The sequence below is a fragment of the Mobula hypostoma genome, chromosome 4, assembly GCF_963921235.1.
Source record: "Mobula hypostoma chromosome 4, sMobHyp1.1, whole genome shotgun sequence".
Classification (NCBI taxonomy): Eukaryota; Metazoa; Chordata; class Chondrichthyes; order Myliobatiformes; family Myliobatidae; genus Mobula; species Mobula hypostoma.
In genome coordinates, this window is record NC_086100.1 from 84,598,890 (window position 1) to 84,618,805 (window position 19,916).

Sequence of the window (19,916 nt, forward strand, 5' to 3'; positions counted from 1 at the left end):
TGCAACTGCCTATCACACCATTTGTCCCATTCACTGCCCCAAGGTCATGGGGCATAGGAACCACGTTAATTGTATTCCCATATCTTTATGCAGGCACCAAAGGGTTGTTTCCTGTAAATAAGACCACCACCATTGCCAAGTGCTGTCTCTACAACGATTTTTCATGTATCACTATATTATCTAGGACCATTCTCATCTGTCAGCCTGTTAATGCACCAATATTATGATTCACTTTAGGCCTGGTTGGCTATCTTTATTGGCTTCCATGCCATTTAGGAATTAATGTCAGTGAAGAATACTGATGACCAATCAGCTGATTGATAAGTACAATATATGAAAGGCCAAGGATTCGGAGGACACACCACCAACTGAACAGCACCTCGAAGATGTCTCCTCATATGGTAAAAAAGTTTGCAATTTGATTGCCAAGGTCGGAGAACAACTCAACCCAACCATCAACCACCCGAGCTACACATTTTCCAAATTATTCCAGTAAATTCAGTGGTGTGTTAAGGCAGTGTTGGTTGCAATATGTCCTGCTGGTGAAGCGACATGCTTAGGGGCATTCCTTGTCTAACCTAGGGGTGCTAGACTGAAATGCTGTCCCCAATAATAAAATCATCTTCCATATGAGTAACTTAATGACACATAGTGAGTGTAACGTGTTTGGAAGGTGAAAGGTTAATTGACCAGTGGTTCCTAATGCTCTGCTCCTCTGTGATCTTCTAAACCCCAGTTTTGGGTCAGTTGCAGGATAAAGGGTTCCATTCCTGGGAACTGTCTGTAAACTACTATTTCTGTAAGTCAGAAATGAATAATTTCCCTCCCATCCCTACAAAAAAAACTAGATAAGAGCTTATTGCCTAAATTAAATGCCTCCCCTTCCTGATCTACAGTATTACTTAAATGTCTCTCAATACTGCATTGTTCTGTTACCCATTTTCTATAGCTAGCCATAACGTATCAATCTGCATACACTGCTTCTTTAGAAAGACCATTACGTTAGCAGTGAAACCTTTTCCAGGGTTACACTCTCTTCCCACCAAAGTTAGTCATGTTCTCATGACCTTGAGATAATTTGTCACCCCTTCATCCAAAGCACAAAGTCCAACCCAGATGTAAATGGCAGTGACGTTGCTCAGTAAGACGATAGGTGTCACACTCTGATCCCTGGATGCGACATAGGCCTGTCTGTCTGGGGGTCTCCTGACTCCTTGGGGCCTCCTTACCCCATCATCTACTTCTTCAGCTTTAGACACTCCCTAGGCTCTTTCCTGTCTACCTGGGGAGGCCCCTCCCTGTCCATTACTCATGCCTCCTGACAACTCAGGTACCCTTGTCACTTGGCTGAGCTCGCCTTCATGCCCAGTTACTTTAGAGTCCAGCCTCTCGCTATTACCTACCCGCAAACCTGCCTGTCCATCACTTCATCCCCCCATTTCACCCACCTCAGTGTGAAAAGGGTTGGGAATCTTCATCAATTATTGTGGAGTTTGTGAAGGGCAGCATATACCACACTCCCATTTCCTCATCCTTTGAGTCCGTATCCCACTCAGGGCTGTGGTCCAGTCTAATCCTTCCTGCTGCTGGTCCTTCGGTTCTCCCACATCACCAGAGTCTTCTTACTAGGTGTAGGTTCCAGGTTAGGCTCTGGGTCAACACCTACCTTTTGTCCCAGAGGTGGATGGTGGTTCCAATGGAGAATCTTGACAGGCCCGTTCCCATCTTTTGGTTTCACCCGGAAAAACTGGCACCCTTGGCATTTGTCCATCCACTACACAGGGCATAGCTGCAGCAGTCAGCCAACATGTAGCCTTCATTCTTAATGAGGACTTAGTCTGGAGGTATGAGCTGGGAGAACCTTACATTTTGATCATACCTCCTTTTATTTCCTTGGTTCTGTTTGGTAGCCGAGACCTCAGATAGTTCATAAGCCTTTTTCAGCTTCCTTCTCGTATCAGACACATAACTTCTGTTGTAGATTTTCCCAGCATGTCTAGCAAGGTCCGGTTGAACCTCTCGGGCTGGGGAGCACCCTGTAAGATTTAAGGTGTAGTCCTTGACCTCGACTCCAAACATGCTGAGTAACACAAGTGTGAGCCTGCTCTTGAAATCCCGTCCCTGATCACTATGTATCCGTCTGGGGAGCCCATAGTAAATGAAGTACTTCTCCAATAACACTTTGGCCATGGTGGATGCCCTCTGATCCTTGGTAGTGAAGGCTTGCACATATCTGGTGTAGTGATCTGTAATAACCAAGACATCTGCCATGGCCATGCCAGGCTCTATTGACAGGAAATTCATACACACCAGATCCAGTGGACCCGCACTCTGCAAGTGGGACAACGGAGCGGCCCTTGTAGGCAGCGTCTTCCTCCGTATACATCAAAGGCATGACTTGCAGTGCTCTTCGACCTCTGGCTTCATTTGGGGCCAGTAGAACCAATCGGTCTTGTCAACCTCCAAATAGCCAGAATCATCACAAAGTGATTTCAACATAGTCCTCCGCTATTTCTCAGGCAGAACAGTTGGGAACGCAGAGGCCTGTCTGGGTGCGATGTGACCCAGTGTAGAATCTGGTTCCTCAACTCCAATCTAGGCCATTCTCTCAGTAACAGAGACACTGCCGAATGTTTCATTTTGTCGGCTTGGGCCATGTACCTTTTTTCAACTGCTGACCAAATGGTGCCAATGCATGGGTCATCTTGTTGAGGGGCTGCTACTTCCCCAGGGCTCAATCCTGGCGACTGGTTTGTCTTCAGAACAGTCAGGTTGCAGTAAGCTTGTGGAATGGCGTCATCAAAAGAAGCTCCCAAATCATCTACAGCTTGATTCTGCCCTTGCCTTCCCTCTGCCTTCCCTGTGATGGAAAGCTGGCACATGGCTTTGACTCCGACTCTAGGGGCAGGACTGCTTGCCTATCTAGCCCTTCATGCGCACATTGGAACAATGTATCGGGATCAATGTTCCCACTCCCCGGATGGTACTTCAGGCTGAAATCATAGGCAGACAACACCGTCAACCAACGATGGCCTGTGGTATCCAATTTTGCTGAGGTCAGGATATAAGTTAATGGGTCGTTGTCCAACCTCACCTCGAACTTGATACCATATAGATAGTCACTTAGCTTATCCACCACCGCCCATTTCAATGCCAGGAACTGTGACCTGTGTGTGGGGTCATTTCACTCAGAGGGTGACAGATTCTGGCTGACAAATGCAACAGGTCTCAACCCTGTGCTCTGATCCTGATACAGAACACCACCTAACCACTCTCTGCTGGCATCTGTATGCAGTACATATGGCAATCAGGGGTTTGCAAAAACCAGCACAGGCACTTTCATCAGCAGCTCCTTCAGCAACTGAAAGGCCTCTCCACATTTTGCATCCCATCTCAGTTCAAAAGGCTCTGAAGGGCTAAGATAATCTTTACCATCCTCTCCTTTCATCCTCCCTTTCTTCCCCAAGGGAGGGTAACCGCACAGAAGCTGATTTCAAGGGTGACTCACTTTGGAGGAGTCCTTCATGAACCACTGATAGTACCCACAGAATCAAAGGAATGAGCGTGAGGTGCACACAGTCTGGGGCCTTGGCCACGTGGTCACTGCCTCTATCTTAGTTGGATCTATAGCTACTCCATCCCACGAGACTATGTGCCCAACGTAGTTGAAAGACATCTTGGAGAACTGGCATTTGTCCCGGGAAAGTTTTAATCGTTCGGCTTTCAGTAGGCTCACTTCGTGTTTCACCAAGGTGGACCCGAACACTATGAGATCATCCAGATACATCAATACCTCAAGCAAGTTCATATCCCCCACCATTTTCTCCATGATATGCTGGAAAGTTGCTGGGGCTCCTGATATGCCCTGGGGCATCCTTTCAAACTGTAAGAATCCCACTAGACATATGAATGCCATCTTCTCTCTGTCAGCCTCACTCGTGAGTATCCAGTAATACTCACTCCTCAAGTCCAGTACTTTGAACCACTTCACACCACTCAGGTAGGTCGGGGACTGTGCGCCTGTTCAGAGTCTGATAGTCCATACATATTTGTACCTTCCCATTCTTCTTTCTGGCCACCACTACTGGAGATGCAAAGGGACTTCCAGACTCAGTGATGATCCCAGCTTCCTTTAGCTTCCACAGATGCTGCCGAACGTCCTCCACCTCTTCAGGGGCCAGTCACCGCGACCTTTCTCTGAACAGAGTGTCCTCGGGCACCCGGATGGTGTGGCGAGTGCTTTTGGAACAACCCACATCAAACTTGGCAGTAGAAAGGACATCTTCCAGCTTCAACATTTTCTCTATCAACCTCTTCCAAACTGCAGGTACCGGGGAGTCCCCAGAGTTGAATGACCCGGCTGTCAACTTCCGCTTTTTCGGAGGTACTTTCTCCCCGACTTGTCTCCCAGGGACACTTGACATTACTGTCACCAGAAAGAGGTGTGCCATTGGTGGCCCACCACTTGCAGGCTCTCACTAGCCTCCTCACAATAGGAGTATTTGTGCCCACGAGAATTGAAGTTTCACCCTTCTCCACCGGGTTCAGACAAACCAACACTAATGTGTCAAGGACCTCAGCTACTCTCATATCTGCCTCCACAAACTCCAACTTCAATGACAAGTATCCGTCGTACAGATAGTCATCGGTACTAAGACCCCAGATCTCTAGCACACTGAGTGGTGTCACTGGTAAATGCATCAAATACGGCACAGCAGAGTAATCTGAGAGCCTGAGTCTAGCATGGCTCTAGCATAAATACCTTCAATCCATAGTAACACACTGGAGCTTGGCCCCACTAAACCTTCAGGAATATGGCTTTGGGCTTTTGCTTTAGGGTGTTCCTTTCCAGGAACGTGCTCCCCCTGAGAAGCCAAGTTGTTCGTTACCAGTAACCCCGTGGATTTGCACCACCGCTCAACCCCTGCAGCATCCATAAGCATGTATCTTAATCACTTTACTGGACAATAGTTTAACGCAGGATTAAACACACTGCCCACTCCATCATTGCTCAGGGCAATTGCACAGCTTCCAGCCAAATTGATCCGGGATGATACCTACACAAATGAAACCTCCCTGGTTTCCTTGGCTGTGCAAATCTAGGGAATACACACTCGGGTCCCACCAAACCCGAGTGAGACTGAGACGCCTCTCTCACCCCAGTCCCTGGCTTGTGTGGATGCTGTGTAATTTGCTACCCTGTTACAACTCAGTGACAAGAAATAACAGACAGCACACAGCATACCATTAAAGGAATTATATTTATGAATCTTAACTTAACTAAAAGTTAGTAAAGAAAAGAAAGAAAAAAAACCAAAAAGGGTTCATTATAATTAAACAGTCAAATGCACGGAGGACTGTGTGTCTTGCAAGAGGATCCGGGTACTCCCTAACCGGAAACCTTGGATGAATTATGAGGTCAAGTCCCTTTTAAAGGCTAGAGCTGCGGCTTTTAGGTCCGGGGATACCAGTCGCTACACGGAATCCAGGTGTGAACTCCGGAAAGCTATTAAGGGTGCCAAGAGGCAATATCGAGCCAAGTTGGAAGCCCAGGCTAACCAGAGGGATGCCAGTAGACTATGGCATGGTCTAAATGAGATCACTGGGCGCAAAGAAAAGGCTGGGTATATCAATAACTGTGGCGCTTCTCTTCCTGATGAGTTTAACGTATTCTACGCAAGATTCGAACAGAAGAGGAGCGTCCCGCTCCCTATGGATGAACTGGACCTGGTGGCATCGAGATTCATCGTCACTGAGGAGGACGTTAGAAGGGCCTTCCTGAAGATAAATGCAAGGAAGGTGACGGGCCCAGATGGCGTCCCAGGATGGGTTTTCCGGGCCTGTGCAAGCGAGCTAGCTGGAGTGTTTGCTCAGTGCAAATTGCACTTCATGCTTTGTATGCTTGAAGCATATTGTCAACTAGCCGCATGTAGTTTGGTGCTCTGTAGATGCCAAGAAAATTTTCAACAACATCCTTGAATGCCTTCCATGTGATTTATTGCGGCCCCACTAGAAATTCTTCGAGTTGCCGGTCATTGATGACCTGCTTGGTTTGTGGACCAACAAAAATGTCTTACTTAATCTTGTCATCAGTTATTCTGTCTTGAATTATAAATTGAAATAACAAATATAGGAGATTAAAAAATGGTGTGTGATAGGGAAATTTCATGCTGATTTTCATGATCAACAGCCTAAAATCCATAAGATACACCTGAAAGTATCCAGGAAGCAAAATCTTTGTTGTTTAGTGATATCTATTCACCCTAACACTACCCATTATGAAACATATACTGAATACAATTGTTAAAACTTTTGTTAATTTGTTCTTTTACATGATATTATAGAAATATTTTAATATTATTTGTTAAGCATTTAAGGGAGAATTTGTGTAAAGTTTGATTTCCTTAAGTCAGATCTTCAATAACCTGGAGGGCCTACATATAATTGAGATTGATTACTGCAATTAGCAACAAGCAGAATGGTAAGGGGTAAACTACAGGTGACTTTGCTTTTGCCTGGAATTATCAATGCCCCTAACGTCACATTGTGAAACTTGGGATCCTCTACTGTGTATGCAGAGTCTGAGAGTGAGCTTCACCAACAGGACCTTTGGGAGGAATGCTGACTCGTCAGTTACAATAGCCAGGGGACCAGGTAGCATCCACAGAGAAGAAAGACTGAGCTGATGTTAAACCAAATTCACATCTTGTAGGGGTTTTGAGGCCAATAAGTGTCTACCGATCTAGGGGTTCAGTATTTGAATTACTGCACCAGTTGGTAAGTACAATCCGTTAAAAAGAATAATAATTATTTCATAATGACTGTTATAGATGACATCAGCGTTTTGAATCCTGGAAAGATCCGCTGGTGCACTGTTGGCGATCTTGAATTTCAGAAATGTAATGCCTGGAAGGCAGTAAGTTGTGTTAAAGGCAGAAGTACTGAAGACTGCATCAGAAAGATTAAGGTAATGGCAGCAATGTTAATCAAACATTTTAAGTGCTTACTTGCTTACTTGAGCCCTTACCTCCCAAGTGGGGAATAGGCCATTGGTGACCTCCCATCTCCATTGTCCTCTGAAGTGGATGGTGTGGTTGGAGTTCATCAAAGCTTCTGCAATCCATTGCATCCACTGCACAGGAGATTGGCCTATACAGCTTCACCAGAGCCCTGTTGGCTGGCCTTACCCATTTCCACCTCTCACGATGGGATGTAGGGTTGGACTTTGAGAGGCAAACATCTTAAGTGATTGACTGAATTTAATATAAAGGAAAACCAACAAAAATTGGAAATACATAGCAAGTCAGACAGCATATTGTGGAGAGAAAAACAGTTAATATTTAAGGTTAATGACCTTTCATCTGAACCAGAGAAGTGAAAAAACAAACATGTTTTATGTTGTATAGAGGGAAGGGGTTGAGGTTAACAAAGGTTATATGCGTGATAGGGTAGAGGTTAATTCTGTGACACGATTGCTTTTAGTGCTATCAAAGAAAGGGAAGGAAAGGCTTGTTAATCATGCCTAGTAATTCTTGGGAAACATCAGTTAATGGAGATGACTGAGGACATTAGAGATAAAGAAAATTAACATGCTGGAGCCAAGATACAGAATGTAGCAGTTGCTGGAAATCTGAAATAAAAGAGAAACTGGAAAAAGCCAGGGGACCGGGTAGCATCCACAGAGAAGAAAGACTGAGCTGATGTTAAACCAGATTTACATCTTGCAGGTTAACAGACATATTTTGCTAAATGATCACCAGATTTCCATTTGTTATATTAATTGTACAGCTCACACAGTGAGCACTGAGGATAACACACTAAATTGGAAGCAGTTCAAATGGACCCTTGATTCACCCGGACAGATATTTAAGGTCCCTGGATGATGAGAAGAGAAAGGGTAAAATGGCAGGTTTTCCTTTCCAGTTCAAGTGAAATGAGGAGTGGCTAGAGATAGGACAGCTGACTAGATGATCCTGGAGGGAATGGCCCAGTCAGAATGCTGGCAGGGAAGGGGAGGTGCATGTATGTTGGATTTATTTCAGATTTTCAGGATCTGCAGTTTCCGATTTTCAATGATTGGCTATAATGTTCAGCAAGTTAACATTAGCATATGGAACGTTCTTACGTCAGCTGAAGATTACGTTGGAGAAGAGCTCAGTTTGGACACTCAGGTTAAACTCCATTTGTATAGTCCCACAATCACATCATGCTGGAAATCTGAAATAAACTGGGCAGTTTAGGGCATATGCACGGACAGAGGTGTGGATAACGTTTCAGGCTCTGCTGCTAGTTCAGACAGAGTGGCTTAATGATGTAGTCACATTAAGGATAGGTGCTCTGCATTGACTGTGTCATCTCCAGGCTCTTCAATTCCTCATTCAAACTCTGGCAAGAGACTCGCTGTTCTAGTAAAGAATGTGCCACGAACATGACTCAGGAGTTCTGTACTCTCCAGGAAATGCACTTTATTTGTGTGTCCTCCACCAATGACATGATGCTTTGGCAGCATCATCTCCACTCCAAGCACAGAAAAAATGACCCAAAAGGTAAACTTACTTCCAATCCTCACACTTAAAGTATTCCGTTCCTACAAACATTGTCCTTTGAATAATCTATATCACCATGGCTCAATGCAACGTCTCTCTCAAACCGCCTGTGCAAAATTAACCACTTCACATCATAGTCTCCCTATCCACGATCAGACAGAAAACAAACTCAGTTATATTATTATCAGATTTTCTAAGTGAATCCCTAATCTGCTCAGTTTTCACTTGTTTGTGACGCAGGGACCTGCACAGTACCGATTAAAGCTATCTGTCTGGATAGTGCAGAACAGACCTAGTGACTGAAAGTAGTTACATAAGAACATGGGAAATAGGAGTGGGCGTGCATCATTTGGCCATTCAGTTCCGCTCCACTATTCAGCAAGCAGGCTGATCTTCGATTTTATTTATTCCTTATACCCTTAGATTCCCTAATGTCCAGAAGCCCATTGAGTTCAGTTTTGAATGCGCTCCATGACAAAGCCTCCACAGCCCTCTGGAGTAGAAGGAGTCTTCACCATCTGCATGAAGAGGTTTTCTTTCATCTTAGTCCCGTATGGTTTCTCTCCCTTTCGGAGATCGTGGGACCTGGATCTAGGCTTCTCATTCAGGACGACCATTATCTCTGCACTCATACTGTTGACCTTATGAGAATTATTTATGATTCAATAAAGTCACTTTTCATTCTTTGACTCTCTGGACAACACAGCCCCACTCCACCCAATCTCTCCTAATACAACAAATCCTTTATTGCAGGAACCAGGTGGACGTATCTTCATTTCAGTCCCCTTGTAGCAAACAAGGAGTGCTCTGTACTCCAGAACAGCTCACTAAGACCCTATAATACTGCAGTACAACTCTTTCACTTCCACATTTAAATACTCTCTTAATAAAGGTTGATACTGGAGCTGAGAAGGCAAAGTACAGCTAAGAATAAAAAGTAAACCCTCTTGCAAATTCTAGTTTATCCATCCCTGCATCTGGAGCAGGAGGAGCAGAACTGAATCTGTTTCTACTGAATGGCTCTAGGTACAGAGAGAAATCAATGGGTTTAAGCTGCAGAGAAAAAGGAAGGCCAGGCATGTGCAAGAACTAAATAAATTTTGTGGTTACAGTTTGGAGATGCTGATGCAGCAGATCTTGATGGAGGAGAAGTCTACATTGGAGGAAACTGTGGCCTTGTTCCAGTTATGGCAGAGTATTATGACGAAAGTAAGTGACCTGTACAGTATTTTGAATTTTTATCATTATTTAATTCTTTTGTGGTTTAACCAAATCTTCATTATGAAGAATTAACTTGAAGATTAAAGAGAATTCTTTGGGTTTAGGTTTCAGAGAAATGGAAACAGAGACCTTTTCTCAGTTCTCAGTCTGCAACTTTTTCTTCGGTTGTTCCATCTGCACATTTGCACATGAGACTTTATGTATGTGTGTTGAATTGCAGTTTGAATTTCTTGTGATAGCACAACATTGATCTATTCTAGCTTCATAGAAAAGTTAGTCTAGCTTTGGTCCTCAATATATACTCTTTGCAATACGGCTGAACATTTGTATAGTTTGCATTTTAGAAGACTATAAGACCATAAAATATAGGAGCAGAATTAGGCCATTTGGCCCAACAGGTCTGCACCACCATTTTGTCATGGCTTATCCAATTTTCCTCTCAGCCACAATCTCTTGCCTTCACCCTGAATCCCTTCATGCCATGACCAATCAGGAGTCTATCATCCTCTGCCTTAAATATACATAAAGACTTGGCTTCCACAGTTGACTGTGGCAAAGAACTCCACAGATTGATCACTCTCTGGCTAAAGAAATTCCTCCTCATCTCCATTCTTAAAGGACGCCCCTCTATTCTGACGCTGTGTCCCCTGCTCATAAGCTCTCCTACCATAGGAAACATCCTCTCCACATTTACTCTGTCAAGGCCCTTCACCATTCAATAGGTAGGTTTCAACGAGGTCACCCCTCATTCTTCGGAATTCTAATGACTACAGGCTCAGAGCCATCAAACCCTCTTCATATGACAAGCCATTCAATCCTTCAATCATTTTCGTGAACCTCCTTTGAACCCTCTCCCATTTCAGCACATACTTTCTAACTTAAGGGGCCCAAAACTACTCACAATAAATATTCCAAGTGAGGCTTCACCAGTGCTTTATAAACACTCAATATTACATCCTTGCTTTTATTTTCTAGTCCTCTTAAAATGAATGATAATATTGCATTTGCTTTCCTCACCACAGACTCAACCTGCAAATTAACCTTTAGTAAATTCTGCACAAGGACTCCCAAGTCCCTTCGAGCCTCAGTTTTTTATATTTTCTCTTCATTTAGAAAATAGTCAACCCTTCCATTTCTTCTACCAAACTGCATGACCATACATTTCCTGACACTGTATTCCATCTGCTGTTTCTTTGCCCATTCTCCTAATCTGTCTAAGTCCTTCTGTAGCCTCTTTTCTTCCTCAAAATTACCTGCCCTTCCAGCTATCCTCATATCATCTGCAAACTTTGTAACAAAGCTATCAATTCCATCATCCAAATCATTGACATATAACATAAAAGGAATCAGTCCCAACACAGATCTCTGTGGAACACCACTAGTCACTTGCAGTCAATGAGAAAAGACTCCCTTTCTTCCTACTCTTTGCCTCCTGCCAATCATCCACTGCTTTATCCATGCTAGAATCTTTCATGTAATGCCATGGGTTCACAGCTTGTTAGGCAGCCTTACGTGTGGCACCTTGTTAAAAGCCTTCTGAAAATCCAAGTACATAACATCAACTGATTTTCTTTTGTCTGTCCTGCTTATTTCTTCAAAGAGTTCCAACAGATTTGTCAGGAAAGATTTTCCCTTGAGGAAACCATGCTGACTACTGCTTATTTTATCATGTTCTTCCAAGTACTTGGAGACCTCATCCATAATAATCAACTCCACATTTTCCCAACCACTGAGGTCAGACTAACTGGCTTATAGTTTCATTTTTTCTGCCTCTCTCCCTTCATGAAGAGTGGAGTGACATTTTCAATTTTGCACTCTTCCAGAACCATTCTAGAATCTAGTGATTCTTGAAAGATCGTTACAAATGCCTTCCCAATCTCTTCACCCACCTCTTTCAGAACCCTGGGGTGTACACCATCTGGCCCAGGTGACTTATCTACCTTCAGACCTATCAGTTTCCCAAGAACCTTCTCTCTAGTAATGGTAACTTCACACACTTCATAGCCCCTGACACCTGGAACTTCCACCGTACTGCTAGTGTCTTCCACAGTGAAGACTGATGCAAAATACTTGTTCAGTTCATCCACCATTTTCTTGGTCCCCATTAATGCCTCTCCAGCATCATATTCCAGTGGTCCAATATCCACTCTTGCCTCTTTTACACTTCATATTTCTGAAGAGACTCTTGGTATCCTTTTTAATATTATTAGGTAGCTTACTTTTGTATTCCATCATTACCTCCTTGATGACATTTTAGTTGCTTTCTTTTGGTTTTAAATGCTTCCCAATCCTCTAACTTCCTAGTAATTTTTGCTCTATTATATGCCCTGTCTTTGGCTTTTATGTTGGCTTTGACTTCTCTTGTTAGCCACCGTTGTGTCATCTTGCCTTTAGAATACTTCTTCCTATTTGGGATGTATTTATCTTGTGCCTTCTGAATTGCTTCTTGAAACTCTAGTCATTGCTGCTCTGTCGTCATCCCTGCCAGTGTTCCTTTCCAATCAATTCTGGTCAACTCTTCTCTCATGCCTCTGTAATTCCCTTTACTCCACTGTAATACTGTACATCTGACTTTAGCTTCTCTCTCTAATTTCAGGGTGAATTGGATAATATTATGATCACTTTCCCCTTAGGGTTCTTTTGCCTTAAGCTCTCAAATCAATTTCGGGTCATTGCACAACACCCAATCCAGGTTAGCTGATCCCCTAGTGGGCTTAACCACGAGCTGCTGTAAAAAGCTATCTTAAAGGCACTTCCGGAATAACACTGCACCCCCCCCCACCGGAATCCTGCGCCAACCTGATTTTCCCAATCGACCTGCATATTGAAGTCCCTATTGTAACATTGTTCCTTCAGCATGCATCTTCTAACTCACATTGTAATTTGTAGGGCACATTCTACTACAGTTTGGGGGTCTGTATACAGCTCCCATCAGGGTCTTTTTACCCTTGTAGTTCCTTAGCTCTACCCACAATGATTCAACACCTTCTAACCCTATGTCACCTCTTTCTAATGATTTGGTTTCAATTTTTTTTCTAATGGAGCAACACCACCCCCTCCGACTTCCTGCCTGTCCTTTTGATATAATGTTCTTTCAGCCATGATTCCGTGATGTCTACAACATCATACATGCCAATCTGCAACTGTGCTGCAAGTTCATCTACCTTATTCCATATACTGCATGCATTCAAATATAACACCCTCAGTCCTTTATTCACTCTTTTTGATTTTGTCTGCCTTTACATTGCAACTCACCCTGTTGACTGCAATTTTGCCCTATCAACAGCCTCTCCTCACTACACATTGCCTCTGTTTGTAAACCAGCTACCTCATCTTCAGCACTATCATCCGCTTTTCCTACGATACTTCTTGCATTGAAATATATGCATCTCAAAACACTAGTCGCACCACGCTCAACCTTTGGATTCCTGACTTTGTCCGAGCTCTTACCAATACTTACCTCCACAACCTCCCCACTAACTGTTCTGACACTCTAGTTCCCATCCCCCTGCAACTCTAGTTTAAACCCCACTGTGCTGCATTAGCAAAACTTTATGCTAGAATACTAATGCCCCTTCAGTTCAGGTGCAAACCGTCCCTTCTGTATACCTTCCCTGGAAGAGAGCCCAGCGATCCAAAAATCTTATGCCCTCCCCCCTACACCAACTCCTTTGCCACATATTAAACTGTATAATCTTCCTAGTTCTGGCCTCACTAGCACATGGCATGTGAGATCACAACCCTGGAGGTCCTGCCCTTTAACTTAGCACCTAACTCCCTGAACTCTCTATGCATAACCCATCACTCGTCCTATCCACGTCATTGACACCTACATGGACAATGATTTCTGGCTGTTCACCCTCCCACTTAAGGTGCTATGGACTCGATCCAAGATATCCCAGCCCTGGCAGCCAGGAGGCAACATACCATCCAGGAATTTCGTTTTAGCCCGCAGAACCTCCTGTCCATTCCTCTAACTAATGAATCCCCTATCACCATAGTGTGCCTCTTCTCCCCCCTTCTCTTCATGAGTCACAAGGCCAGACTCAGTGCCAGAGACCCGACCACCGTGACGTGCCTCTGTAGATCAGCCCCCCTCCCCCAACAGTATCCAAAGTGGTACACCTTTTATTGAGGGGGATGTCCACAGGGGTACTCTGCACTGGCTCCTTAACCTCATTCCCTTTGCTGACTGCCACTCCAGTTTCCTGCGTCCTGCACGTTGGGTGTAACTACCTCTGTATATGTCCTATCGATCTCCTCAGCCTCCTGAATGATCCAGAATTAATCCAGTTCCAGCTCCAACTCCTTAACGTGGTTTGTTAGAAACTGCAGCTGGAAGCACTTCTCGCAGTTGTAGTTGTTGAGTTCATTAAGTTCATAAGTGTTCTGGGAAATCTGGAAAGTTATGATCATTTCACCAAAGCGTTCCCTGTGAACTTCTGTGAAATAGTACACCATGCAGCTTCATGACCCTTCACATTATTCAGCGCTGCAATCTGTATAAAATTGGGAAAAAAATTCTCCAAGGTTTATTTTCTGAATGTGAATATGTCAGGAAACTTTCTAGAGAAAGAATTTCCCTAATTATGAGGCAGGCAATCGAGATTTATAGGGATAAGTAGATATTGGATGGCAGATATTGTGAGGCAGGTATTTGAGATTTATCGGGGTGAGCAGATGTTGGATGTTAGGCAGGGTAGAAACATTTTTTAACCTCAGAGGACATAGCCTAAAATCACATTTTTCCTTTTACTTTGCAGCTAATCTTGATCTATGCAAAAATTCTTCTGTAATCACTAAACAACGTAAGTATTAAAATACTTAATGACCAGACAATTCTCACTGACTCTGTAATGACTGATGAACTCCACTCTCTGCACTTCAAACATGTATGCACTTACTGGTCAATGAGCCCCATATACATTGCTGCATTAAAACAACAAGATCCTTTAATACTTCACAGGCTTAGTCCAATTCAGAAATGCAATTCAATTGAGCATTACAGGAAAAGTTAGATAATTCTCCCAAGGGTGAACCTTCATCAAGAAGTTTGGATGCAAGGGCTGAAGGTGGTTTAAGGTTTCAGAGACCTTTCTCAGGACAGAAAACAGTAGTCGAAAATTAGAGCTTAAAGTAAACAGTAGTCAACATCTGCTGACATGGAGGTGCCCCAGCATTTCTCAGATGAAGATGGAAGGGGAATAATAGCCACACTCTGGATAGAGCCACACTTGGTTGTGACACCAATATCCCTGTCTGTCTGTAGAGCTGTTTGATAACACCATAAAGATCAAAGAGTGACCATTTGGTGCACGGGTAGCGTACAGCATTACCTCCAAACTGTAGTGGAACATTGACCTCAAAGTATATCACAGCGTTCCCGAAATGTTTACAAAACATGCTGCAACATATTAATTATGTTAGTGACTTAGTCTAATCAAATGGATCTATTACATGAGTTCAAATTCCACCAATACACCTTGGGTAATTTAAATTAAGTTGATTAAATAAGCCTAGATTTTAAAAAAATCTAAAGTGTATTAGTACTCAATAGTAAACTCTGGACTTTTTAGAAACACATCATTTTCACTAATGTCCTTAGTACTTGGTCATAATGTTTTTCAGTAATGAAGGGGACCTGCATCATCTTCAAATAAGTTGTTATTGGCCCAGTTCTCGCTCCACAAATATTGCCTGCCTGTGGAGTGTTTTCAGCAATATCTGTTTGTATTTCATATTTTCAGCATCTGCAGCTTTTTGCTTTAAGATGGAGGCTGGTTTGTTTAATTTTATTTATTTAGCTTGACAGCGTAGGCCCTTCTAGCCCTTCGAGCTGCACTGCCCCAGAGACCCCTGACTTAACCCTAACCTAATCACGGGACAACTTACAATGAACTAATTAGCCGAGGAGCCGGTACATGTTTGGACTGTGGGAGAAACTGGAGCAGCCAAGGAAGACCCATGCAGTCCACAGAGTGGACACTTAGACTCCTTACAGAGGACACTCCAATGCCTGAGGTGTAACAGAGTTACACGAACTGTTACACTACCGTGACACCCAATCTATCATGGAACTCACATACTCCACAAGATTCCAGTGGGGAGGAGGAGGAGAAAATATTTTGCCCTCAAATTCTGGAATGGGGTTTGAAACTTCAACCTTTTGTTTCAGGAGACCATTGGGTGTGCCAGAGCTATACAAGGTCATTCCATTGTTTTTTTCCCAGAAAGTGGATCGCTGTTGAAAGGGCTGCCCATTCAAGACAGAAGTGAGGTGACATAGAGGGTCGTGAGTCGTTGAAACTCCATTTCTCAAATGGAAGTTTGGCTCCTGTATCTCCTCCCTCAGCACCACCCAAGGCCCTAAAGAGCCCTTCCAGTCTTTCACATGTAGCAGTCTTTAAGACAGTCTTTCATCTGTAATTCCATTGGTGTTATTGAAGACCTGCTGTGATGGAAGTATTTTTGAGGAAGAGAAAGGTTCTTAATGAGCAAAGGAGTGAAAGGTTAGCTGGGTCAGATGGGAATGTAAAGTTGAAGTCAGAATCAGATCAGACGTGCAATGGTGCAGCAAGATTGATTAGGTCTACCTAGCTCCAATTTCAAATAATTGAATGCTTCTGCAGAGAATTCCCGTGGACCTGCATCCAGCTGTGCCTCAGGTCTGTGTCACACCAAAACTATCATATTGTTTGTGCTCCTAATACAGCCTCTTACTATGCTGTGGCTGTCGTGAAAGATCCAAACATGACCTGGGAGAAACTGAAGGGGAGGAAATCCTGTCACACAGCTGTTGGCCGCACGGCAGGGTGGAACATTCCCATGGGCACCCTGATTGAAAAGGAAAAAATCAACGCCTGTGAAATCTATAACTGTAAGTAGGGCTAATAATATCTCCCTTGTAATCTTTTCTTTAATAGCCTGAAATAATTTTCATCTTACCATGATGTTGGTGAGGGCACATTTGTAGTTCTGGTCACTCAGCTAAAGGATGGATGCTATTGATCTGGAAAAGGTGCAGGAAAGGTTAACAACAACATTATCATGACTCAAGGGCTCCAGCTAAAAGGAAAGGCTGGAAAGACTGAGTCTGTTTTCCCTGGAGCAAAGGAGGCTGCAGGTTGACCTTATAGAAGTATATAAGATCACAAAGGGCACAGAGAAGATGAATGGTTAGTATTTTCACCCATGGTATGGTGAGTCTAAAACTAGAAGGCACTGGGATAAGTTTTTCCACACAGAACAAAATGACAGGTATGCTTGCAACTTCGACAAGTCGTGTAGACAGTTACATAGACAGGAACGATTTAGAAGGATATGGGTCAAACACAAACAAATGGGACTGGGTCTGTAGGCAACTCAGTCCGCATGGGTGAGTTGAAGGGCCTCTTTGTGCCAAATAAATCTGTGATCCGATGGCTCTATCTGGTCTCCCGATAGAGGTGATTGGTAGTATCAACAAGTGGCACTGCCTCACAAAATTAAATCCCTCATCAAAGCCATGGCATCTTCATGCAGCTACTAATGGGCAGGAGGTAGAGAATCCCCAAGTTCCACATCACCAGGTTCAAGAATAGTTATTTTCCTTCAACCATTCAATTCTTGAACCAATCCACCTAATCGTAATCATTATACTTTAGCAACCTGATCCCTATGATGACTTTGATCACTTTGCACTAAAATGGACTTGTCAATGTCATAATTGTGTCCTTTCTTGTAAAAATTGTGCATAATTCGTATTTTTCTTGTGAATGCTGCTTATGTGATGTTTCATTGCACCTGTGAATGTATGTGCATTTGACAATTAATTTGATTTTGTTTTTGACTTTGACCTGCTTCAGAAGTTAACTGAGCTGGTACTGAGGCAAAGGCAGAAATACTGGGAACTTTCAGGGACGCTGCTGAATTGGTTGAATATCCACAGCAGTTTCTACTTTTATTTCAGATTTCCAGTATCTGAAGTGCTTTACCTGTCTATAGAGACGAGACCTCCTCATGGCAGTTTTTGACAGCAGGCAAACTCCCTGTGGGCAGTTCTTTGGCCCTGCTCAAAGCCAGCCCAAATCTTTCCCAGAACCTTTTCAGAAACATGAAAGTAAAGTAAACTTGAAATGAAGATCTCAGTGCAAAGGAAGTTAACTAAAGGCACAAGTCAATAAAAAATACAAAACTTAAGTTATATATTTGAGAAAAAACCTAACCTTCTCCATTCTCCTGGCTGAGAATCAGTCACTTCGTAAGTTTCAGCTGTGTAGTCCTTGCATATTGAAGAATGAAGACCAGCATTTCCCTTTGCAACAGCCTATCAGTGAGGTTCAATGTTCTTTCCCTTGTAATCACCTGTCCGCTGCTGTCCTGGTCTCATCTCAGCCTTATCAATTGTGTGCCTTTCACATACGTACTTCCCATATCGTTCTTGTCTCTGATTCTTCCTCCAAAATGGTGAATGACTTTATGCTTTGCTGCATCCTCTTGCTCAAGGACATTACAATTTGTATTTCCTCTATAGTAACTACACCTGGGAGACAAAAAATTTCAAGGGGAGCAGCAAAAGTACCTAGGATAGATGGGAGAGCGTAAGAGGCAAGAATCCAAAAGCCAAAAGTGTGAGGAAGGCAGGAGCAGGGAAGGGAGCCATTAACACGTAGATTTGTTTGTGTCCAGAGATCTAGATAAACCTCTATGCAGAAGCAGATAATTCAAGTTCAAGTTTATCGTCATTCAATCATACACAACGTATACTGCTGCACAAAACATTCCTCTGGGACCAGGGTACACAACACAGTACGTAATATCACATACAGCACATAACATAATATTAACATAATAATAGTAATGGATAATAAAAAATCCTACAGATATACAAGTTGATATAAAGTGCATATACGACAAAGTTAAATGCAAACAGTATAATGCTACTGGCTGTCATAAATAATGTGTACTGGGGGTAGCAGGATGTTCAGACATCCCACAGCTGTTACCCAGCTTAGCAGTCCTCGTTCTTGTGTTGCGGTATGTTCTGTTTGCTGGTAAGAGGTCAGAGAGATCTTGGGATCTTAGGGATATAAGGGGGTTCACAAGGCCATTTAACATTGACAACATCTGACTTCCTAACTTGCAATCTTGGCAGTCTGCATTAGTACTTACCACACTGTGGGGGAGGTCACAGTATGTGCATTTGACCTGGAACTTGATTCCTGGTCTGGGAAAAGTGCAGGAAAAAAGACTGCGGGAGTTCTGTGCTATGGTGCAGGTGGTAAGCAGAGTGGATTAAACAGTGGACCAACAGAAAATAAGATTCTGCTGATAATGGACAGTACTTTTATTCCTGACTATCTGTGTTACCAGTGCACTTGTTGGCATCTTGGTCAGCATGGACAATTTGGGATGAAAGGCCTGCTTCGAGCTTTCTGTTTCTGTGATTCACTGATTAACACAGACAAACTGCTGTTGGATTCAGGTGGTCTAAAGTCACTGTGTGACCTTATAGACAGCTCATGAATGATATAGACAGACTGGCTCTGGAGACTTGCTGATATTTGTTTTATTTTTGGATAAAGCTACATTTTTCAGTGAGAGTTGTGCCCCTGGAGCAGATGCTACCCTGCATCCTAATCTGTGCTCCCTGTGCATCGGCAGTGAATCATCAACAGACAGGTGTGAAGCCAATGCCAACGAGAGGTACTTCGGCTACAGTGGAGCCTTCAGGTAAATAAACACAAGCTTTCACAGTACGTCTTTCATAACCATGATACACACTCTGCATCAGAGAAAAAAGCCTTAATGCTTTTCTGCTCTTGAAATTCTGCAGCCAGGTTCAACACAATTAAAATCCTAAGAGCTTAGAACATAGAGAATAGAACAATACAGCACAGCACAGGAACGTGCCCTTCAGCCCACAATGTTGTGCCAAACCAAGTAAATTAGTAATGACACAGATAAAAAGTGCTGGTGAACGCAGCAGGCCAGGCAGCATCTATAGGAAGCGACACAGTCAACGTTTCGGGCCGAGACCCTTCTACCCCCACCGATGACCCCTTCTCCCGTCTTCAACCCTCCTCCTCTTCATGGACACCCCGCTCTGGTCTTCTGCCTGCTCTGGATCTCTTTATTGCTAACTGCCAACAGGACATCAACCGTCTCGAC

At 43.4% G+C, this 19,916-nt stretch overlaps 1 protein-coding gene across 1 annotated transcript in view; it reads left to right on the forward strand.

Annotated features, from left to right (window-relative positions):
- Nucleotides 1-19,916, forward strand: part of LOC134345965 (uncharacterized) — a 130,200-nt gene that overhangs the window by 100,707 nt on the left and 9,577 nt on the right. The window contains exons 26-30 of the mRNA XM_063047309.1: nucleotides 6,831-6,967; nucleotides 9,659-9,755; nucleotides 14,531-14,575; nucleotides 16,480-16,644; nucleotides 19,331-19,478. Of these exons, the coding sequence (XP_062903379.1) occupies nucleotides 6,831-6,967; nucleotides 9,659-9,755; nucleotides 14,531-14,575; nucleotides 16,480-16,644; nucleotides 19,331-19,478 (592 nt within the window). The remainder of the gene's footprint in view (nucleotides 1-6,830; nucleotides 6,968-9,658; nucleotides 9,756-14,530; nucleotides 14,576-16,479; nucleotides 16,645-19,330; nucleotides 19,479-19,916) is intronic.